The sequence below is a fragment of the Dermacentor silvarum genome, chromosome 2, assembly GCF_013339745.2.
Source record: "Dermacentor silvarum isolate Dsil-2018 chromosome 2, BIME_Dsil_1.4, whole genome shotgun sequence".
Lineage (NCBI taxonomy): Eukaryota > Metazoa > Arthropoda > Arachnida > Ixodida > Ixodidae > Dermacentor > Dermacentor silvarum.
The window spans coordinates 166,566,983-166,591,822 of NC_051155.1; the positions used below are offsets into that span (position 1 = coordinate 166,566,983).

Below are 24,840 nucleotides of genomic sequence, written 5' to 3' on the forward strand. Positions count from 1 at the left end.
AGCGACGCCGCGGGGCTTGTTCGATGCACCCAGGATAAATTAGTTGAGCTGAACGAGGCATCTTGTTTATGTTTCAAACAAATAGGGGGAATGATATTGATGATATATATACATATATATATATATGTAATTCAAAAATACATGCACGTAGGAAAAGCAGCACAGCACTTTACTGACCTTTCGGTCGTGGTCCGGCTTTCATCAAGAGTGCGATTGCACGCACACAGCTGTCAATTTATACATTTTCGCCGTAGGAGTGAAAAAAAGACAAGAAAACAAGACAAAGTAAAACAATAATACAACAAACACGTGAATAGAAACTTGCACGTGCACAGAGTTGCAATATTAAAAAAACGCAAGAAAAAGAAGAAGAAAACAATAAATGCAACAATGCTGTGAAAACAAGCTTGTAAATCGTGGGTAGTTTATGACCAGAGGCGCGCACAGGTTTAGTGTCGTCATGAATTTCAACACGTGCAATGATTCTTGTCAAAGTCATCAAAAACGACGGGCATATACAGTGGTGCTATAAAGGGGTACAAAGTTGGGCGTGCATGAAGTGGCATTATTGAAAACATATTAACAAAAAGCATGCGGGCATCACTAAAAAGATTTAGTGCCGTCATGAATGTCAACACGTGCAATGACTCATGTCAAGGTCATCAAAAACGACGGGCATATACAGTGGTACCTCTAAGATGCGCGTACCTTTCGGCACTGGAACACGTGTAAAATCACCAATGAGATAAAACTGACGAGAACTATATTCGTTATTAGAGTACTCCAAAGAATTATATCTTACCAACGTTTTCAAGCATAAGTGTTAATTACAGGCAACATAAGCACTCCATTGAAGTGGTCGAAAGGAATAGGTTCACTAGAAATTACATGATGATGATGATGATTATTGTGGTTTATTGGCGCAAGGGCCAGATGTGGCCAAAGAGCGCCAAGACGATGGTGATGACTTGTTTCTGGTATATGAATAGTCAATTACATGAACATTCGATGTGACATGGCTGTAAAGGGGCCTAAAAACAGTCGCTGTAAAGAGCGTAAAATCTATACGTAATAAGATTATGGCAATGACTAATGATGTGTACTATAGACATGAATATACATTGCAAAGAATGATATGACTTACAAAATATTACAGATGCAGGAATTGGCCAGAAGCACAAGTGCCTAAACAGAGCCCTTGAGACACAAGAGCTTGTAGGCATGTGCTATAAAGAAACTATCACAGCAACATCCTCTTGAGAGAGGATGCGCTACGAACTTACTGGGCTAATAACATGTAGCACAACATCTTTCAAGTATGCGAGGACTGCTTTGGTGTTAAAGAGCGGTTCTTTAGCAAGAAACATGGCGGGATGCAGAGGAAGACAAGAGCGACATGCTAGAGGAAAGTGTTTCTTTCTTTCTCTTTCGGCTTCCCGACACTCCAGGAGGACGTGGAGGACGGTGAGCCGGTCGCCACATCTACCACAGGTTGGAGGATCATGACCATTCAATAGAAAATTATGGGTGCCGTAGGTGTGTCCTATTCTGAGACGACAGAATAGGACATCAGTTCGTCGTGTTTTTGTTACGGAGGGCCAGTAACCTAACTGTGGCTTAATCAAATGAAGCTTATTACTTGTTTCGGCGTCCCACAAGCGTTGCCAGTGGCTTCGCAGTTTCTTTCGCAAGAAAGGTTTCAAATCTGTTGCAGGAACAGCAGCTGTAGGGTTAATAGCGGGTGTTGTGACTGATGTGGCCATTTGGTCGGCAAGAACATTGCCCTCGATGCCTCGATGCCCAGGCACCCAGCATATAATGACATGTTGGTTAGTTGCGTATGCTCTACAAAGAACAGAATAGAGCTCAATGAGAATAGGGTTTTTCTGTTTACAGGGTGACTTCAAGGCTTTTACGACGCTTTGAGAGTCTGTAAATATAATAGTTTTTTTTGAAGTTTTGATTTCTTTATATGCTTTACAGCTGACAATATTGCGTAGGCCTCAGCCGTAAAGATACTTGTTTCTTGGTGAAGCACGCCTGATTCCGAGAAGGACGGGCCGACGGCTGCATAGGATACTCCAGCATGTGATTTAGAAGCGTCTGTGTAAAATTCTGTGCACGGGTACTTGGACTGTAATTCTAGGAAATGCATTCGGATTTCAACCTCTGAAGCGTGCTTTGTAACCTCTACAAAGGACATATCACATGCTACCACCTGCCACTCCCAAGGTGGTAACAGCTTGGCTGAAGGCATTAAGCGATGTTCGTGGAGTGGGATATCCATTTCTTCGCTAAGCTCCCTGACACGCAGTGAGAAAGGCTGTCTTATAGACGGACGATTACCAAAAAGTGTAGCACACGTCATATCGTTAACGGTATTAAAACATGGATGCTGATGATTAGAGCGGACTTTAAGGAAATATGTGAGGCTGGTGTATGTTCTCTGCAGATGGAGTGACCACTCATTTGATTCGACGTATAAACTTTCAATGGGACTTGTTCTGAAAGCGCCAGTGGCCAGGCGGATACCTTGATGGTGGACGGGATCCAGCATCTTCAGCGCACTAGGGGCGGCAGAGTGATATACCGCGCTACCGTAGTCCAGTCGTGATGAAATGAGACTCTTGTAAAGATTCATTAAACACTTCCTGTCACTACCCCAGGATGTGTGAGATAAAACTTTTAGTAAGTTCATTGTTTTTAGACATTTCACCTTGAGATATTTTATATGTGGAATGAAAGTAAGTTTACAATCAAGTATGATGCCTAGGAACTTGTGCTCTTTGTTGACAGGTATTCGTTGTCCATACATTTCGATAGTGGGATCTGCAACAAGCCCTTTCTTCCTGGTGAAAAGAACACAAGAGCTTTTGTCGGGGTTCACCTTGAATCCGTTTTCGTCTGCCCACTTGGACACTTTGTTCAAGCCCTGTTGTACTTGTCTCTCACAGACTGTGAGGTTGCAGGATTTGAAACCTATTTGTATGTCGTCTACGTAGACAGAATAAAAAATAGCTGGCGGTAGTGAGGCAGCGAAGCGTGTTCATCTTCACGATAAACAGTGTGCAGCTGAGCACACCTCCTTGGGGTACACCAGTTTCCTGTATAAATGGACGCGACAGTGCATTGCCTATTTTAACCCGGAATGTGCGGTTGTGTAGGTAGCTTTCAATAATAATTAACATATTACCGCGGATGCCCATTGCCGACAGATCGCGTAGGATTCCGTAACGCCAGGTCGTATCGTACGCCTTTTCCATATCGAGAAACACGGATAGGAAGTATTGTTTATGTATGAAGGCATCACGAATGTTTGCTTCGATGCGCACGAGATGGTCCGTTGTAGACCGTCCTTCTCTGAAGCCGCACTGATATGGATCAAGTATTTTGTTTGACTCAAGGAAGTGTAAAAGGCGACGATTGATCATTTTTTCAAAGAGTTTGCAGATACAACTTGTGAGGGCTATTGGGCGGTAACTTGTTACTAATTTGGGGTCTTTACCTTGTTTCAGAATCGGAACGACAAGGGATTCTTTCCATGCAGTAGGTAGGTACCCGGCAGCCCATATAGCATTGAAAAGTGCGAGTAACGTTATTTGGGTATCACTGTGAATGTGTTTGATCATGTCGTACATGATCCTGTCGGGTCCAGGTGCAGAGCTCCGACATGCAGCCAGGGAGGCTCTCAATTCGGCGATGTTAAAAGGCATGTTATAGGGTTCGTTCTGTCTGCATTTGCGGTCAATAGCCTTGCGTTCTGCGATTTGTTTGTGCTTAAGGAATGCCTCGGAATAATTATTTGAACTAGACACGCGCTCGAAGTGTTCGCCAAGAGCGTCAGCTTGGTCTTCCAAGCTGTTCGCTTCGTCGTTCACTAGCGGCAACGGATGGATTTCTTTTCCCTTTAGCCTCATTAGCCTGTCCCATACTTTTGCCTCTTGAGTATACGAGTTGATACCTGAGAGAAACCTTTCCCAGCTTGCCCTCTTAGCCTGTCTTCGCGTCCTTCTTCCCTGGGATTTAACATGTTTAAATTCTATGAGGTTTTCAGCTGTAGGACATTCACGTAGTTTGCCCCAAGCTTGATTTTGTCTCCTTCGTGCCTGTCTACAATCGTTATTCCACCAGGGGACCCGTCTTTTAAATGAAGTGCCACATGTTTGAGGGATGAACTTCTCAGCGGCGTCAATGATAAAAGCAGTAAAATATGATACGGCATGATCTATAGTAAAATTATTTATAAAATCTCGTGATAAGTACGTGGATTCCCTAAAGCATTCCCAGTCAGCTGAGGCCAGTTTCCAGCGAGGGACATGGGGAAGAGAGTCATGTTCAGTTACTAAGTTTAGGGTTACTGGGAAATGATCACTTCCGAATGGGTTTTTAATTACATGCCATTCTAAGTCAGGGAAAAGTGAGGCAGAGCCAATTGACAGGTCTATTGATGAATATGAACTATGATGGATATTGTAATATGTTGGTTCCTTCTTATTGAAGAGGCACGCACCGGAGTTAACAAGGAAGTTTTCAATGAGTCGACCTCTCGCGTCGCATCGCGAATCTCCCCAAAGGGTATGATGAGCATTAAAATCACCAGTGATAATGTATGGTTCTGGGAGCTGGTCGATGAGGCTGTAAAATTCCGTTTTAGTGAGGTGATGGTTGGGTGGTATGTAAATGGAGCAGATCGTTATAAGCTTGTTGAATAAAATTGCTCGCACAGATACAGCCTCGAGAGGCGTGTGAAGGGCAAACTGTTGGCAAGCAACAGACTTATTTACAACTATGGCTACACCTCCGGACAAGGCAGAAGCGTTGTCACGATCTTTACGGAAAATGGCATATTGCTTGAGAAAGTTGGACTGCGTAGGTTTTAAGTGTGTTTCTTGGACACACAGCACCTTCGGATTAAATTTATGTATGAGTTCTGTGATGTCGTCGAGGTTACGAAGTAGTCCTCTGATGTTCCACTGTAGTATCTGTGTGGCCATGTTGCAAACGAAGTTTGTGCTGTGTGTCTCGTGTAAAAACACTAACTTAACTTACAGAGCCCTTGTCGGGCCCTGTGATGCGGGCTTTTTCTTTTTTGGAGCGGTCGAGAGATTCTCGCCGCTCCTTTGGCGCTGGCTGCGCCGTCTGGCTGGAAAATGTGTCCATCGGCTCTTGCGGAGCGCTGGACACCCGCTCTTGAGAGCGGTTTGTTCGCAGTGAAGGCCTCGTCTCGAGAGACAAGACCTTGGAGGCCACCAGCCCAGAGGTGGATGGCCCCTTCTGCTGGGGTGGCGGAGCAGCGCTAGCTGCAGTCGCCGAGGGGGCAGATGGCTTCACCGCCGGCTCACTACGCATGGGCCGGACAGCAGCCGGAAGCCGCTGCGACGCTGCCCCCTGACGCGTCACATCGGCAAAGCTGGTTTTAGACAGGTAGGTAACCCGCCTTCGTGCCTCTTTGAAAGTTATGTTTTCTTTTACCTTAATTGTCACTATTTCCTTTTCTTTTTTCCAAGATGGGCACGACCGCGAGTATGCGGCGTGCTCCCCATCACAGTTAACACAATGTAGAGAACCTTCACAAGACTCGGAGGAGTGTTCGTGAGCACTGCATTTCGCACAGGTTTGGCGGCCTCGGCAGTTCTGCGAACTATGGCCGAACCGCTGGCATTTGAAACATCGAAGGGGATTTGGCACGTATGGCCTAACACGAAGCTTGATGTACCCGGCCTCGATGGACTCGGGCAGGACACTTGAGTTGAAAGTAAGTATTAGGTGTTTGGTCAGGAGTTCTTTGCCATCTCGCCTCATTTTAATCCGTTTAACATTGATGACATTCTGATCACTGAAACCCTCAAGGAGTTCAGCCTCACTCAGCTGCAACAGGTCATCATCTGAGACAACGCCACGGGTGGTATTCATAGTACGGTGTGGGGTTACTGTTAATTGGGCATCTCCAAATGACACTAGATTGGGCAGTTTCTCGTATTGTTTGAGATCACGGAGTTCCAAGAGGAGATCCCCGCTTGCCATCCTGGATGCTTTGTAGCCTGTTCCAAAAATATCAGTCAAAGACTTTGAGACAAGGAAAGGTGAAATTGTACGTACTGATGTGTCTGACTTTTCAGAGTGAATTACATGAAATCGGGGGAAGTTCGGTGTTTGGCGTCCAAAAAACTGGAACACATCTTCGGTGCGCCCTCTTTTCAGACGGCGATCAGGGAGTGGCGGGAATTGTTCAGCCATAGGTATAGAATTTTTCGGCAGCGACGCCAGCCATCCACCATGGAGCCCAACGAGGGGACGCTGCAGGACCTGGAAAAGACAGGTCCTACAAAACGCCAGCTGTACGCCACTACTATAACCAAATATGTACAGCCAAGGTTGGTTGCACCACACAAGGTTAACCCTCGCTGCCTGGAAAGTCGGAAGTAAATAGAAGAGAGGAGAAGACAGGAAAGATTGAAAGTGAGAGAGAAAGACGAAGATTGAAGAGAAGGATAGGAAAAGGCAACTACCGATTTCCCCCGGGTGGGCCAGTCCGGGGGTGCCGTCTACGTGAAGCCGAGGCCAAAGGGGTGTGTTGCCTCCGCCGGGGGGCCGTAAAGGTCCAAACACCCGGAATTGGCTCAACCCCCAGGATCCCCTTTTCCCCGGACACGGCTAAGCCGCGCACGGTTAGACGCGGGAGGGGCCAACCCTCGTGTGCTCGGGTCCGTGGTGTCGCAACACACCAAACGCCTGCTGACGCAGACGCCCCTGCGGGGAAAAACACAGAGCAGGTTGTGCAACGTCCACTGCAGTCTATCATGTAGGAAAGTCTATCAGTATTCGGTATTAACCACAAGCCAGTTATGGTGAAAAGTCATGCTCACAATGTCAGCATGCTTTCTTGGCAAATGAATGAGGACTTGACAGACAACAGCCACCAGAGCAGCATTAGGTGCACCGCACAGTCAATGGGGTGCGGATGGTACCAACCACGTATGACACAAATTACAATGACATGTGCATATGAGGTGTACGACAAAATTGCTCTGGCATATGGTGTGGCATCTAAGTGGCACTGTTAATTACACTACACACAGAAACAGCTAGTGTAACCAACCACCCAAGCAACCAGCATCCCTGCACCCTCTTATTCTTCCCACACATGACCAGGAACTCATGCACTGGTATGCACTTATGTCTAATGAAACAACTTCCTCCTTGGAATGTCATCTTCAATGAGTCCTTGTTACTTCAATGTTCAGAGAATCATTAATCACTGTCTTGTACTTATCCCTCATTGCCAGCATGCAACTCTGTCTATAACACAAGTTCCATGCAGATAAATTGCCTTTCTTGCCATCACTGTGGCAGGTCACTGTGGCTGTAGCTGTTTCTTGTTGATCATAGCCTTGGACACACTGAAGGAACACACTGTGCCCTGCCTCTGTTGCACCTGGATGCACTTGAGCAGCATCTGCTGTCGCCGTTACCTACAAAGAGCACTGCTCACAAGTATTTAAGGTCTCAGTCATTCTGTATTGTTCTCAGTCTAAATAGCTGAACTACACAAGCAAATTCATTTACAACAAAACACACCACTTGCTTAGCCAGCTGCAGTAGTTAATCTGTATATTACACGCTGGCACTAGCGAGTTCCCAGCCTAGTAGGCAAAATGCCACGCTCTGAATCAAGAGGTCCAGGGTTCATTCCTTAGCTCAACCACTGCCGTAGAATGTTCTTTTTTTTTGTTTCGCTACCCAACTACTAGTGACAAACTGTATTTGGCAACTCCCTGCGAAAGACAAGTCAGACCTGACGAAGCCGATAATAGACCATGAGAGTCTTTGAGAGCTTGTCTGAGATTATATTAAAGGCAGCTATAAGCATTTCACACTTAAAATGGTTATAGCGCTGTAGCACCAGGATAAGGCTGATTGTTATAAATTTGTAAACTGCTGATGAACAACAAAGTATCCATCAATGTAACACCTTGTGAGAAAGAGTTATAACATTATTGAAAAACGGCTCTATTGGCAACAACTAAAATAATTGCTATATCTATTACAGAAGGCAAAAATCACATAATGCCATCTTTGCTTCAACTATGGTGTCCACTTCAACAGGTGTGAGCAGTGTTCTTGGAGTTATGTAGATACTACCTACTTACTAACCTACCTAACTGTGTTCATGACAACTCTAAACGCTTGTGGGAATCCATGTCCCAAGGTGGTCTTCCGCGCGGCAAACGTCGAGCGGGTGCATCAAACAGGTTTGGGGAGAGGGGGAAACCTTCTTCACACAGGTTGCACATGGGGAATCGCAAGCGTTACCAGCACCACCGGGCGTGTCACATGAGATCCTCCGACACCGCCCGAGCCTCTTTAGTCACCAGCAAGTGGCAAGCGCGGAAGGCTCCATGGCTGCTCCCGCTTTCCCTCATGTGGTTAATCAATTACGTTTTTGCCGTGGCAGTCACCGCAGCCACCCATATCCCCAGCTGGTAAGTCGGAATCCCCTCATTACCAAGCGTCTTCTCTTCGAGGAATCCCTCAGTGATGTAAAATATAGCTAGCTGGCCTGCTCGAAGTGTTAGTGGAAATCGTAATAAATGCTTTCCGAGTATACACGTGGTTGTCGTAAGTTGTTTCCTCGAGCTTGTACTGGACCGTGGTTGCCAACCGCATTGCGCGGTGCGCCAAGGCATAGCGCCGTTGGTACCCCCTTGTCCCTACACACTACAGTGATTGCCCTAAGCTAGCTGACACAAAAGAGAAAAGCAAAGAGTAATTTCATGCTTTGAAGACGAACTGCACAGCAATATCCCTCATACAAAGGCTTCTTACATATTTGAAGAAAATGACTTTTTGCAACAGACATTACATTTTAACATGACGTCATAAATCAAACTTTGACCTGCAAAACACTACTTTCGAAGCACAATAATTAATATTATGCATGTAAGTTGCCAACTGCTCCAGCATGTTTTTCTGCAGTAAGCTATGTGTGAAATGTATTTGATACCTTCACAAATAGAGGTGCAAGATTCTTCCTTTGTTTTACACTGACTTTCAAAATGTTTGCCTCCAAGCAAGATGCAGTCACCTGAAGCAACTGCTGGGAGAACAGCTTTGATGAAAGATCCTCGGAGTTTTGCTTGATGATTCCCGTCAGCTCTTCCAACACTTTGCTCCATGTCTCTGCTTCCCTAGACAGCAATTGCAACTGAGCACTACTCTGCTGTGGCTCAGGCTCCTTGGACAACTGTGCTGCCAGGGCTTGAGAAGAAAATGGAACAGATCAAAAATAAGAACAGGAATGGTTTTTCAAACTATTATTCAAGTGACAAGTGCTCCAAACAAGACAAAGGTTTGTAGGAAGATGAAGACTTCAGATCACTCAGAAGGGTAGCGAACTGGGCTAGTTGGTACGTCATGTTCCTTTATTTCGTGCTACCGTTCTCCACAGTAAACTCCAGATCATCAGTGGTCAAAAAAGAGATGTCACTGGCTTGAGATCTCCCTTGTTTGACCACTGTTTATCATGTTAAGTCCTTTGCATTAACACACAAAGGAGAGTGGAAACATTTTCATTGTGCCCAGCAAATAAGTCACAGTTTTGCTCAAAAGCCGAAGCATTCGTTGCGAGAGCAAATTATTAGGCAGCCATCATACAAAGCGAGGTTTATACTGAACAACGCCGTGACAGTGACGAGGACAGTGGAAATTTTCCTGAAGTGTTTCTATAATTTCTATCGCAATAAAAAGTAACAGCCTATCTTAAATTATGATATGTATGCAGGATGTAGTGTTTCATGTATGCAGGTGCACAGTTCACTTATTCAGCCAAACTACATATAAGTTGCAAATGGCCAGCAGGAACTTAAAATGTTTGATGTTCTTACTTCAGGTTTATTCATTTGTTCATTTGCTGACTGGGCTCACTGTCCCAATGCAACACTTAGGCTTTGGGAGATAGCACAGCAGGGCATTAACTATCAATTTTACCAACGTAGGATTTCATAATGTACATGAGCATTTCTGCATTCCACAAATGCATTGCTCCCCCCCCCCAACATATAGAAAAACAAAACCATTCTTCGGTGCAGCTGTCTTTCTGCAGTGTGTTTCGTTTTAATGTCAATGCAAGCCTCAGAAAAATAACAATTATACCACGGTTCTCAGTACAAATAACTGCACTGCTAATGCATACAGTATACACTTAGTACAAGCAACATATAAGTAGTTTGCTGCCACATGGGTGGCAAGGAGACGACAAGGATAAAAATCTGTCAGTGAAACAAATGCATATTCAGTCTTTATCACTTACCATCTTCTTTGGCCTTTAGGAAGAAAGCCACCATGTCAAGCTGTCGATTTTGGACGCCACGGAGGAGCATAGTAAGGTCAACAGTCATCACCTGCCACTGATTTAACTGGGACAAGGTCTCAGCTGCCCGCGTTCCCGTTCTCTCCATGACCTAAGTAAGAAGAAGAGAATGACTCAGCCGCAAAAGTGGCTTTTGTGACTCTGTGTTCAATTCAGTTTAGCAGAGCCAGCTACCAGTGCCTTAAACAGGGCCCTCAGGCAGGCTTGGAAACTTTGCACAACCAATGGTGCTCGATCATGACTATCTAGACCAAATATAACTGCTTAGCACATTGTGGGGACCCCATAAATATGAAGCACAATTCCAAGCAGTCACTCCCTCATTATTGGCAATGCCAATCGAGTTCACTGTGGGCTTGGTGATGTCACCAGCATCACTATGATGTTCACAGTAGGCAGACATCATCATAATTGGTTTAAGAAACTTCACAACAGCTCGCAACAAAAGTAAAGACATAATGCATGATACCATTACAGCAGGAGTAAAAGAAAATTTACTGATAACTTTTGCCAGAAACTGCAATTTTGATAACTTGACTAGTGAGTAGATCCTTGCACCCCTTTCATTTCACTGACTTGCTCTCTCACAGCTTTCTGTTTACTGTTTGAAAATTTCACGAGAAAATTCACTTCAATTTTGAGGTTACCAGACAAATAGAGTAATAATATTCAGCCACAGCAATTACAATGCTGCTTCATATGCTTGTGGTATAGACATGAATGCATGTGTATATCAAAATTGCTAAGTCAGCTGGGTGATTGGGACCTATATTCCCCAGCTTTACTTATTACTTATCCTCATTGGGCAGAATTTGCATGCCTGCCACTTATGATATGAATCCATCGATTGATGAAACAATTGCTGTGGCAAAGAGAGAGAGAGAGATAAAAGCAAAGGCCAATAATTGATGGCACTTATGTAGAAGTGTACTGTCAATGTGAGCTCCCATGCTTTTAAGTCTAACAGAAATGCCATCATGCAATAGAGTGAGAAGCACTGAAAAACCATACTGAGGCATACCTCTGCAAGCAGTCTTCGAGTGGCAGCTCCAAATGTCAGCGTCGCAGTGAAATGAGGAAAGAGAAACACTGGTGCGTGCCCAATGGTGCTTCTGGTGTCATAAACAACCGAAAATGATCCTTCTCCAGGCCAGCCACTCTCGCTATGCAAAAGAAACATGTCATAATGTGCACAATGCAGTATTATTTTTGTTCTTATTTTTTTCAACAAGCACTGTGTGTGCTCAATTAACTAAGAATAATGGCTGCATCAAAGGTCACAAGAAAATTGGAAACTCGGGACAAGTTTCAGTGCAGAAAGGAAAGAGAAATGTGTATACCGGGGCTCATGCAAGTTAATAAATGCAGGCTTTCCAACACGAACTTGCACTCAGTAAGACGAATCAAACTGTAATCATGACTGATCAAACCCTGTTTTGGGCTTATCGATTTTTTTTTTTTTTTTTGTCATGCAAGCTAAGCCTCAAGCCAGCAAAGGGTCAGGCTGCAAATAACAAAAGTAACTATAATGTGTAATTTCCTGAAATCAAATTTAAAATTATAATGTTTGATGTCCCACACCAACACACATGCTACGAGAGACAAGTACTGTAGCTCTAAATGACTTTGGCCACCTGGATTTCTAGAATGTGTTTTTGAACAAAATCACAACATACATATGCACCCGAACCGAAATGCTGGCAAGTGTTGTGTCTTTTAATTGTAATCATGGACAAAATTATCAGATGATGGCTTAAAAGCTGCCCATCGGCCATCACACAGCCGGTTTGAATCAACATTTCTAGAAGGAATAACTTCACTTGCTTCCACAGTACAAGCCTGCAAATATAAGGAGCTCAAAATCTCACCAGGGCACCAAAGAGAACACCCCATTGGCATCCAATTCTAAAGTCGCCAGATTTTGCAGGCCTCGAACACCACAGCACAAAATCAGGTGTCTGTCATCTGGCATCCACATGATATGCTGGTCGGCATCTTGGCTTGACAGATCAAGCAACAGCTGGCAGTGAGCACTAGCTGCGGGGCTGGAACTTCGTTTCGCGAGGCCAGTGATGATGCCTCTAGACTTGATCGCACGATTAGGAGCATCCTTCTCGTCACGCGAATGTCGCAAGCGCACCCTGTACAACTTCGTGTGGCCAACACAAATAATGGCAGCTTCTGAATGGTGGAAGGCACAGAAGTCGGAGCTCTTCGTAACATCGAAGAGGTCCTCCTGCAGCTCCCAGTGTGCAGACTGTAAGCCATCTTTAATATCGTACGAAACTGAAAAAATCGTCAAGGTTCATGCCGTGCGCGAGTTACGTCAACAACACAAGTACAGTTCGTTCGTAAATATAAAAACGAAACTCGGTCATACACAGCTTTTCCATTTCATGCTTTGTAAGTGATTGCGCGACTGCATTATGAAATCAACTGTTGTACTCCAGCTGTACAATAATTCAATTGAGATAATGCAATCCAAAAATTGGTCGACATATGTTCGGATGCCTCAGTTTACAAATGTGCGGACGCGATGCAAGCCCTTCATCAGTGAAAAGGATACAAAGGCTTCCCTGTGACGTAAGCACATGCAGGTCTGATCCTACAACTCTCACTTTAAGTATATCACAAGGAGATTCCAGGCACCATACAGTTTCCAACACATCACTTATCAAGACAGCGCTCGCAAGGTGGGATTTGTTGATAAGAAATACGAAGGTGCTAGCATTGCAGTAAATCAGCTCGATTGTCTCAGGCTCTGCAAAAATAAGACAAGATCACACAGGTTCACACACTTCCAGCAGACAAAACAGCTGGGAGACTGACCGTGTAGAGAAGTCCATTTAAGCTGCTTTTTCACAAGCGGCCCGGTGACAAGCGATGAGTTCAGCGATAGATCATGGTCGTTTGACACGATTAGAAGCTCGTCTGCGTTTACTCCTTCTCTCCATATGAAGCTGAAATTGAAATAACAAAATTATAAATATCCCACTAAGGGAGGCACGAGCTAGTTCCGATATAAATGGCTTACTCTTGTACACCGTCGACTTGTGCTGTGACAAACTCGGTCTTTAAGTCTACCACTCTGAGACAGCAGTCGTTCAAATAACAATACGACGCGAGGCTCGGCGACGGGCTTATCACAGTTCCTTGTATCAGTTCCCTACGATGACTTATTTTCTTCAACACGGTAAAAGCCATGACTATGACTACGTAAACTCTGCAACATGACGATCGCACTCGTTGCAAACTCGCTGCACACGCCTCCAGCAGATGTAAACACGGTCACGTGCAAAAGATGCTACGGCAGCGCTCCCTGTGAAATTAACTAGAGTCAAATGTTGTGTAAGTGCAGTGCGGCATAACCTCGTACAAAATGTACAACTGGCCACAAAGAAATAACCGCGCGTGTAAACACAGGCAAAACACTTCTTGTTTTCCACAGGTTCAAGTGGTTCGCGTTCAATTACTCGTATGCGAAGCGCACGCCATTACTGCATTACGGCCGTAGCAATAAACATGTGGGCGTAGCCTCCTCGATAAACTATGATATGCGATGTCAAAGCAAAAGAGGCGTTGGTCAAAGTTACCAGTTCCATAGTTTTTCTTTATTCTATGATAATATCAATGGTCGGACGCCACAAAAATACCTTGAGCGCATTCAGGCGAGTGCCGTGCCAAATCAACTTGGAACGCCGCGGTCCCGTTTATTTTCTGCTTGTCACGCTTGCCTTCCAATTGGTGCGTCCAAAAAATTGCGAAATCACAAAAATTGCGGTGTCCGTTGACCGACACTTCGCAGGTTTGATGGCATTTCTAGTCAGCTTCAAATCGCTCCCTGTATAAAAAAAAAAAAAAAAAAAAAAAAAAAAAAAAGGGGGGGGGGGATTTCCAAGTATCAGTTGGAAATTTTTCAGTCGTAAATTAGTACATAACTGGACCAATTGGACCAACTGGAACGTGACCAATTGGTTTTTGTTGGAGTTACCAATTGTACCTACCCAGTGGGTACCAGTTGGTTGGAATGACCAATTGCACCAATGGCCCCGGCAATACCAATACACATATGTACCCTGCAAGTATGATTTCCCAGTTAGTTACGTTCTAGTTTAATTATTCCTATCGGTAGTCCAATTAGACTCGATTGGTAATGTAAGGTCGGCCTAGCTGGTTCAAACTGGCAAGTCCAATTGGGCTCAATTGGTTTCACTTTGACTCAATTGTAACCAGTTGGAACTAGCGATTCTCCAATTGGGTCCAGTTCATTCAACTCAATTGGTTTCTCCTCTGGCCCAGTCGTAACCAGTTGGAAGTAAGGCTTTTCCAATTGGAGTGAATTGTTTTTTTTTTCTTTTTTTTTTTTGCTGGGCTGTCGCAAGCGTTATATCGAATGTTACGATTTCCCGGATCATGCGTTATTTTACCATGGTTCCCAAGACACGGATCAAATTGATATGCTCATTACCCAAAGTTCGAAGAGCTTCTAAGACTTAAAATAGTGAATATGTGACGGACGCGACTTAAATATGGATCCACACAATGCTGTAGCCTCATTATCACTATCCGCAACAGCCACAGTGCTGCAACATTTACCAGATGCTCCAGATGCAGTTACTATATATGGCACGTGTCACCTTTGGACATGGCTTACCATATAGGTTTGCATACTCAAGCACAACAGCCTTCATAGAGTATAGAAACTGTGTTATACATCTACATAAAAATTTTCAGAAACCATAATACTTCACAATAAGTTTACACTGTAAAAAACCACGCATTTAAAGCAGTTTTTTAAACACAGCAAGTTTTACCTTTAAACATCCTGGAAACACTATTTACCTGGATGTCTAGCAGTCTTGCATTTGAGGCTTGTACATGGCGGATTAATATAAAAAAGAATGCTTCATTACTATTTTTAATTGGTATAAATGTTCCTCGAATTTATTATTATGATTTTTTTAAATTTGAAATGAAGCACGTATACGACGCTTTCTCAAACATGAGTGCTACAAAGCATGCATGACAAAGTAATGTTCCAGTTTGTACGTTTGCATTAGTCACTCATTATTACGTACCAGAAAACAACTCCCTTTTTCAACACAAGATCAAAGGTACTATGACACAAAATGTTTGCGAGCACAAGCAATGATGTCGTCGCATGCATACATACATCTGCTGAGGCTGGGCTCCTTCCAGCACACATGTTGCTAGGTCTAGGATTCACTTACCATTTGAAGCAAACCATATCCACAAGTGTTGCACCTTGAAGCAGTTTTTTAGTAAACTAAGGGTGAGTGCCACACCATTCAACTTTAGGTGCAGCATATGTAGCACTAGCCAAACTATATTTTATTCGACCTTTTCCTGTGAAATGAAGGGTCAACAAATTGCAACTCACTGCAATGCTGCACAACAGCATCAGAATGAAATGTCTTGCCTTCACTTGTAGTGTCACCAAATAGTGCATATTTCCCCAGAATTAATGGTGATTTGTAAAAGTGATCATTGTTGTTCCTGTATTTTCACTTTAACCATTTGTAAAAAATGCTGTTCACTCTGTTTCCTTGTGTAGTGATCGCAGTTGGATTTTTTTCCACATATTCGCTGCACTACTCTGCTGCTGCGATGTCTTCGTGCTGCAGAACGTTTTGAAAAAAAGAAAACTGCTGCATGTCAAACATTTGTTAGCTTCTCTTGTATATGCAATGTTCCATTCCATATATATGTGCAGCGAACGTACAATGTTATGTAGAATCTGCTTTGCTATCCTCCCTACTGTAATGCTTTTGGTTCTTGTCCTAAGGATACGAGAAAACAAGTAGCAATGGCATATATACAATTAAGTTGGCATCAGAAAAATGCATTTGTTAACAAAAGAAACCACCCTGCCCTCTCTCTAACATGCTTGGTCCCTTAGATCAGTGCTGTGAACTATTCAATAATCATACTTCACAGCTACAATTACACCAATTTTTTGGGTAGTGAATCAAATGCGTGAACCAGAACTTCTGGGGGTTTCTTTTCTTCCAGTTTACCATGCCATCACACGATAGCACAAGGAGACCCACACTGGAAGCCGATAGTGTGGGGAGGGCAAAGTGTTTGGGTGCACCACTCTCCATTCCCCTATTTCCTACCGTCATCATGACATCACAGCACGCACTCCGACCAGATCCGCAGGAAAGTATTTGTCTTTCAGCAATCTCAGTCCACTCATGGAGTGAATATACAAAGGTGATAGAAGAGCAGGGCTTGTATGTGTCTCTTCTCGATGGTGTTCACAGCATGCATAGACTTCAGGAAATAAGGAAGAGGCGCTCAACTGACCTGAGCATCCACACCTGCATGCCAATCTATCTTTTGCATTGCCAGACTACAAGTGAGGACAGGCTAGCTTGGAGCCTTTTACGATTTACGTAGTAGAGTACCCTTTGCATAGTGCTTGCCTAGTTCATTTTGTCCAAGCAATAAATGTGGTCTTAAGTGTACACAGTTGCTTTTCCTTATTTATGAGAACCCACTGTAGTTGGGGATGTATTATGGAGCAAATGAGCGTGGATTAAATCCCGACCATGGCAGCTGCATCAATTGGGGAAAATGTAAAAACGGCCTGTGTACCATGTACTGGGTTCACGTTAAAGAATCCCAGGTGGTCCAAATTCATCCAGAGCCCCCCACTACAACGTGCCTCATCATCATATCATGGTTTTGGCAGGCAAAACCTAAGAATTATTTGTTTGTTAGTTTTTCTTGCTACATGACCAGCAGAGCATGACCACCTATAGTGAGAATTGTTAAACTATTTGTGACTTGCGCAATGTCACCCTTTCTGGATTATGCACCTATTTTAATTTGATATTCCCCTTTCCTCTCAACACACACGGTCTTTAAGATTTGCATGCTGTATTGCAATTTTAAACTTTGTAATATACCAACAACAGTGCTTGTTACACATTATCATACTTCACCGTCATTCTGTAATTTGCCTTTGCCTACATGCCAAACTGTGCTCCCTTAGAACAGGGCATTTTAACGCTTTATGGCTAAACTTTTGCTCCTCACATGCCTTTTCTGATTTACGGATCGACTTGATTTCGCATAAGCCGCAGGCATCATTATTAAGGTAAGAATCGCCCAAAAGACCCCAAGCTTGCAAGAACAATCACTCATTAAAAATAATAAATGAGATGCAGCTAACTATTGACAACAAAATTTCATATGACCAGCATGCAGGCTCACTGATTAGGATAATGAACAATTGAGGTTTAGCTGCTAAGTAGGCAACAAGACTGGATGTCGTATGATTCGCTAAAGCCTGTTTCGAGAACCCACTCGTAGGTGGGTTCTCGTGTTTCAGGCACATTAAGTTAGAAATGTATACAAGGCACTCAGGTGAGAGGCTAAAACAACAGGCCAGCTGTCATAGCCAACGATAAAGTCAAGCTATGCTGTAGGTCAATCAAAAATTCTTTCTGAATTGAAATTGGTTGAGAAATGCCAATAATGTTGCACCACACTTGCTGAAAAGGCACAAACAACTTGCCAAAGGACAAGAGAGCACTGCAGACCATAAATGTTCCGACTACTTCACCAGTGGAACGACCCATAAAAACTGGAAATCGGCAACATTTTCCAGAACAATAATTCCCTCATTGATGACACTTTGACTTGCTATGGCATGTCTGTAACGTAATTCTTGGTGTTCAAGAAATAGGCTTGCTGCACTACTTTATACACCATGTGAATTGTGCTCCTTTTCCACTGAAAAATCCAAGCTGAACGTGGTAACCCACTTACGAAGTACCTTGAAGAACGCCCAGTGCCATCATGTGATTACCTGAACCGTTTTTTTTTTTCTTTTCTTGAAAATTTGTATTTAGTGAGACATAGTTATGTTATAGTGGTGTTGAAGGAAATGGCAGCAGAGTATTGAGATTATGATGGCAAGCCTCAATACTGCCACTGGCTTAGTTATCACCCCTTGAACACAATGTATCGTACAATGCAAGAGAGAGAGAAACGAGAAGGGAAAGGTAGGGAGGTTAACCAAGGACGTGCCCGGTTGGCTACCCTACGCTTGGGGAGAGGGAAGGGGGAAGAATAGATAAGGAGCAAGAATATAAATAATCATAAAGAGTCAGTCATTCACACAGTCAGTCGCAGAGGAGGGTTCACTGTCACAAGCGTTCACACAGTAGTGAAGAAGAGCTTTTGTGGCCTTTCGCATGCAAGAATGCATAGGCCATGGCCCCAGAATCTTTTCCTCTGACAGCACTCTGCTATCTAACATGCTTGAGTTGAGCTTGAAGAATCCGTCGTTGGGTGTCAAAAGATCATCGGCGCTGTCGTTGCCAACAATTCCGCAGTGGCTCGGCAACCATTGAAATACGATGTCGTGTCCTTTCTCGATCGCGTGGTGATGAGCTTGCCTTATTTCGTACACTAGTGTCAGCACAGCGAATGCCATCTAATACATGTGCCACAATGCCCTCCTCTGAAGGGATGTTATTGGATTGAATTCTGGGGTTTTACGTGCAAAAACCATGATTTGATTATGAGGCACACTGTAGTGGGGACACTGGGTTAATTTTCACCACCAGGAGAACTTTAACGTGCCCCTAATGCATGGGACATGCGTGTTTTTGCATTTCACCTCCATCGAAGTGCGGCTGCTGCGGCCGGGATTTGATCCCACGACCTCGTGTTTAGCAGTGCAACACCATAACTGCTAAGCCACCGCAGCAGATCTGAAGGGATGTTAGATAGAAACATTAGGTCAAGCGAAATTCGCAGTGTGCACTATCCAAATTTCTAATATGCCAATCTTTTCATTATCGAATGTTTACCATGCCAGAACGTACTTAAAAGATGGATGGCAGAAGAAACATAATAGTACCCGATATTGTAGTAACCATGACGCCATCACATCATGGCTGCCATGTTTAGGGCACAAAACTTGCAGCTAAGAACTTTTCATTTTCTGTTCAAGAGATGCACAAATGTTAAAGAGCAACGTGCCTTTCTGACCTAGTATATCTCCTAGTGTACCTCCAAGGCAAGGTATCTCCAAGACAGCCAGAATACTGCCGTACATAGCAGAAACAGTGGCATACAAGTTGTCCCAACTAGCATGCAGCAAATTTGTGTATAGAACAGCACAGCTGTGGTACACCACATGGGCACCATTGCAGCGTTATTAAACATTGCATTAGCTTTAAACATGGCAGAAAATACCATATTTATTCAAATATAAGTCGGCCTTGTTTGTTTCGAAAACTTACCTAAAATGAGCTATCTACCTATGCTCGTGAACAAAGCTAGCAAAGGTACCGAGCTAATGGAGTTCCCCCGTTGCGTCCGCCATAAAGCCAGTCTGGAGATTATCCTGACTGGCTTTAAGAAATGTTGCATAGCCAATGCACTTGACAGCAACGAGGATGACGTCATTTTGAGGTGTCGAGGATGCCTGCGAGGCATCTGACAACGACGTCTCTGGCAGTTTCGACAAGGATTCAGCTTGTGGCAACGACTAGCGAGATTTAGTAGCTGAGCTTACGGTACATAAAGGTTTGTTATGTTCAAAGTTTTTCGTTTTTCTAGAGATATGGTCAACCTATATTTGAATTATAATTTTTATGTTTTGGCGAGTTCAATATATAGGGGTCGACCTACATGCATGTTCGACTTATTTTCAAGTAAATACGGTAGTCTGCACGAAAGATAGCGTGCCGCGAACAACCTAGGCCAATGTTTTTTTTTTGTTTTTTTTTGTGCTCCAAAACCCAATGTTGATGCAGTGGCCATAAAGTGGATGGTTTAAGTTTTGATTAATTACCAGTCGGCTCTTTTTCTGTTTCTTCTTCCACTGGTTGTAACATCAGGCCAATAATACTGTTGTGAGAGTTGTCTCAAAGCCTTCTTTACTTTTACATGCCAAAACTGGTTGGGGCTTATCTGATGGAGGTTAGGTCACAAGGCGTGTGGCACATAGACCCTTCAAATGTTTTTGAGTCTGGTGATTGACATACTTCTTTTACAGAGCTTGTTAGTTGAGGTGCCCTGTATATGCAGAGCTATACTATTGAAGCTGGTAGTGGGCGGCCCTAATAAGTTAAACATGGCAGAATTAATAAAAAAAAGTACTTGTGAAAGCTGTGACAAAATATATTGCCTGCAAATAAAAGGCTTAATGTGTATCACGTGACCTACAACATTAGACTACAAGGAAATGAGTTTTATATGCTAGGAATGTATGAGTGAAACGCTATTGCCAGGCAGTTTGGATTTTAGTCGCAGAATTTTTAAATAAACATTCCAGCAAGTCGGCAAATGTGGCTAATAAGCAATTTGCAGTTTTTATGCTAGAGTGACGCTATAGCTGGCACAGTATTATGTACAGTAGGTGATGTGCTATTATTAGTGTGGTATTGGTTCGAGCAAACATTTACAGATGCACGCAAGCAATCTCCTTTTGAGAAGTACCAGGTGCACAAGGTATTTAAGAACACAATGTTGGCTTCAGGCAGAGAATATCTCCAACAAAAATAGACCTATTTTCATCAAACTTTGAGAAATACTTTTTTTATGGTTTATTTCCACAATTACTAAATGAATCTGCCATCTGCAGCAATACCAGTTTCAATTCGGCTTTGGAAATGGCTGCATGCGCGGATCAGGTTGACCAGGATCAGAGATGTTAACCATTGAGTCAGCAATGGCGGCCTTCAGCAAGTCTTTTGTATTATGTGGCTGTTCGTTAGCCTCTCTCTCAATGACGCACCAGACATAGTAGTCGAGCAGATTTAAATCTGGAGAACTAGGAGGCCACAAGTTGGGAGTGACATGGTCGTAGAAGTTGTCAGCCAACCATTCCTGGGTGACGCAGGCGGTGTGGGCGGGAGCTGAATCTTGGTGAAAGACATAAGGTCCTCCTTTCGAAACAGTCTCTATCCAGGGCCACACAATGGTGGCAAGCACCTCCACGTACGTGGAGTCCTTGTGCGAAAAAGTGTAGCGGCACGACGTCACCCTCGTTGCTGAGAACGGCTAACAACATCACAGATAACAAAAATTTTGAGTGCATCACTGTAGGCACCTCATCAGCGCTTGCGCAAAGCCACCTGTCGTTACGGCAGTTAACTTTTTGGTCTTGGTCAAAGTTCTTTTCATCTGAAAAAAAAGAACCAGAGCATTCCAGGCTCCTCAGGTCTCTTCAGCTTGCTTATCAAGCGCTTGGATCGGAGTAGACGATTCTCCCGAGTTTTATCGGACATGAATTACCCCCTCCTCATGACATAGGAATGGTACCTCAAGTCCTCGTGCACAGCGAGCCCGACAGTCAACTCTGCGACTTGGAGCTCCTTTGCAATGGCCTACATCGACTTCCCTGGGTCGTCACTCACGATGACTTGCAGCTGCCGGAGAAAATCAGGGGTTCTGACGACATCTGACCACTGACTGTGCTTTTTTTTCCTTTTTGCCACAGATGCCACGTCACCGCCAGAACACATCAGTTCTGTCCACACCTTGTAAATGAAAGACTTCGCTACGTTTAGAAAGGTGGCAATTTCCAAGTCGCTGTGGTGTGCGGCCAGAGTGACAAGGACTGCATGGAGTTTCATTTCCTGCGTCAACCTGAACGCTTCCATCTTCGAACAAACTACGCAGTATGAATGATAAGGGGTCAATTAACAAGCCACACGCCTAGATAGACATGAGCCTGCAGGTGTCTATGGCGATAAAGAATAGTGTTCTCAAATACCTCACGCACCCCGTAAACTTAATTCAAAATGCCCTTTGCAACGAGGACAACAATGCACTATAGTACGATACAAGTCAAGAGAAATGCGGCTTTCCCCATCAAAGGACCTCCTTCCAGCCAATGGTGTCACTGCGTCGACGCGACGTTGCGGCCGACAGCTTCACACCTCCGAGTAGCGCCATTGGAGCCAGGTTTCTCTCGAGTGCATTCGCACGCACAAGTAGTTCCGAAGGACGCCTTTATTTTTAGCGACAATAAGTTTTAGCTCAAATTCTTTATCTGCTCGTTACAAAACCCGTTGGAAGAGGAGAAAGGGCTTATTTGTCAATTGGAGTAGCGAGTTGAAAAAGAAAAGGCAATGCAGCTGAAAATATGACCTACGCTGAAACAGTGAACAAGTTTTTTTTTTATCGTTCTTTAGTTGCGAACATCCTCGCATTCATTGCGGGAAGTTACCAACATTTTGCAACAAAACATTCCTTGTAGCACAGTGTTTTGAATTGCTGATGAACGGTGCAAGTATTCCAGTAAACTGCAGTGGCAGCTGTTTCCCGACAGTGTTGAGTGGTGACGCAGTAGACGAAACGCCAGAGCAATCATCGTTACCGAGCATGGTAAAAACACTGCATGCAACACACAAACAAGGCTTTTTACAGAATTTACCTTGGAATATGACTGAACGGCACTAAAGTCAGCTTGAGAGCACGATCTCACTGATGACACCGATGGGCAGACGTGAACAGCGGAGGCGGCCATTTTTATAAAAGTCTAAATGCGGAAGAACACGCTTTTTCTTTTCTTCTCGACCAAGGCGTGAAAGAAACGTGACAGAAATGTGACGTCGCATCACGTTGACACAGAGACATGGCTGGAAGGGGGTCCTTTGACGGGGAAAAGCTGCATTTCTCTTGGCTTGTATTGGACTATACAAGGCACACCGATGCAAGCGCCATCGAACAGAGATGAGAAGAAGCTGAGTGGGCATCAGCCAATCACAGCAGTCAGTGGCATGAGCACACTCTCCAGGTACAGTTTTCTTCTGAGTGTCTGAGAGGTAAAAATCTTTGGCTGGCAAAATGTGGGTCCGGGGTTGAAATCTTTGCGACCCCCGTGGATTTTTTTTCTTTATAAGCTCTTCACAAAGCACTATGGGATTCTTGTGATGATCCTCGGCAGCCATCAAAGCAACTACAGCTATCCCTGCAAAACCTCCTGGATCTGTGAACTGTCATCACAGCTACTGAATGTCAACGTAGATGCAGCAGCATACCCATTATTCAATGCTACCTCGAGATTATTCACTCGAGATCTTCCAGTTTTCGTTTTGTGTACTTACATGCACTCTTCTGCAGAATTCATAGCTTGCACAAATGCCAGTACTGCTGCTGCTAGGCATGAATGTGAAAATTGTCTGCGATTCTCACTTTACGTATCAGGCAATCATAACACTGCTGTTACTGTTGTTTGCCCTAACAAAACTGGCACATAGTAATCAGGTTGTTTTATGTGGGCAGTGCTTTATGTTTCCTGCAATAGTCTTTAAATTGAAGCTGTTTATATTAAGTGACAGTTAGCCCCATGTGAGGCTGTCATATGATGGCTTCACTGTAATGCAATCAATGAGGTGTGATCAAAAATTTACAAGACTAGCTCTTTAGCACATTGACAGAGAGCACTTAAGTTTGAGAGGAAGCAGGTATAACTTGAGACCTTGACATTCATTAATCCTTGCATTGAGTAGCAATCATGCTGTGAATACTAAGAGCCGTGCGGCATGAGCTTTTGTGAACAAGTACTGACGCACTTCTGCTATTTCAGTGTTGACTGCAAACCACAGAAGAGATTGAACAATTGCCAAGACATTCACAAGCAGATGTTGAATGACCTTTTGTAGGAAAGATTACTTTCATGGCAAAGCTAATCACCCGGGATGTGACTTCAGCCTATGGTTCTAATCAGAGGGCCAAGCAACACTCATTGCACCTGAAGAGCCCAGGTTCTCCAGGACTTACCGAAGGAGGCACAACAGATCAAGAAAACGACTAAGAGCATGCTCATTTTTTCACCAGATGTCATGGAGCTGCACACTTCAAGTTCACATCATATGGCAAGACTGTAAACACACAATAATGCTGAAAAGTTACGGGGAGCCTCGGAGGGTACAGAGAAGAGGACACTCCACCACAACAATGCACCCATTCCACAAAGCTCAAGAAACTTTTTTTTTCTGCAGCAACAGCATCGCCACAATCATCCCACCTGAATCACCGGAACCTTTTTTTTTTTCTGTTGATCAATATGCATTGCAGATTGAAAGACTGCCAATATCAAGCACTTGAAGCTGCACTGCATATGATGGCTAACAAACTTCAAAAAGGAGGGGGGGGTGCTAGAGAGATTTCTGAAAGTAGGATAGCCGCTGGGAGAAGTGTATTGCCTCACAAGTGGAATAACTTCAGACGACTGCCAAAGTCCAATGCAGCAGTTACGTTGTAGTGCACAGACTGTGTCTCGGAAATTTTTGATCACACCTCACACTGATTACTTGGGTTGTCAACATGACATTTCTCACAGAAAAGCAGCAAATGAAGAGGTTTATCTTGGCCCTATTCCAGGCCTTACGGTAGAGTAAAACTAATCTCAAATAAAGGGACTGACAATTGATTGTATGGTGCCTGTGTTTGTGCAACTAAAACACGCTGTGGAG

At 43.9% G+C, this 24,840-nt stretch overlaps 1 protein-coding gene across 5 annotated transcripts in view; it reads right to left on the reverse strand.

The window, feature by feature from the left end:
- The window catches only part of LOC119442050 (spatacsin-like), a 105,934-nt gene extending 92,273 nt beyond the window's left edge, over positions 1-13,661 (reverse strand). For 2 of the 5 annotated variants that reach the window (XM_049661845.1, XM_049661841.1), the window contains exons 1-4: positions 13,404-13,660; positions 13,199-13,329; positions 12,936-13,130; positions 12,238-12,655 (exon numbers count right to left, since the gene is read on the reverse strand). In XM_049661845.1, the coding sequence (XP_049517802.1) occupies positions 12,238-12,655; positions 12,936-13,130; positions 13,199-13,329; positions 13,404-13,573 (914 nt within the window). In that variant the 5' untranslated portion in view covers positions 13,574-13,660. Of the gene's footprint in view, positions 1-9,085; positions 9,259-10,309; positions 10,461-11,390; positions 11,533-12,237; positions 12,656-12,935; positions 13,131-13,198; positions 13,330-13,403 lie in introns of all 5 variants that reach the window. The other 3 variants (XM_049661844.1, XM_049661843.1, XM_049661842.1) reach the window with 3 other exon arrangements.
- Between the last annotated feature and the right edge of the window lie 11,179 nt (positions 13,662-24,840).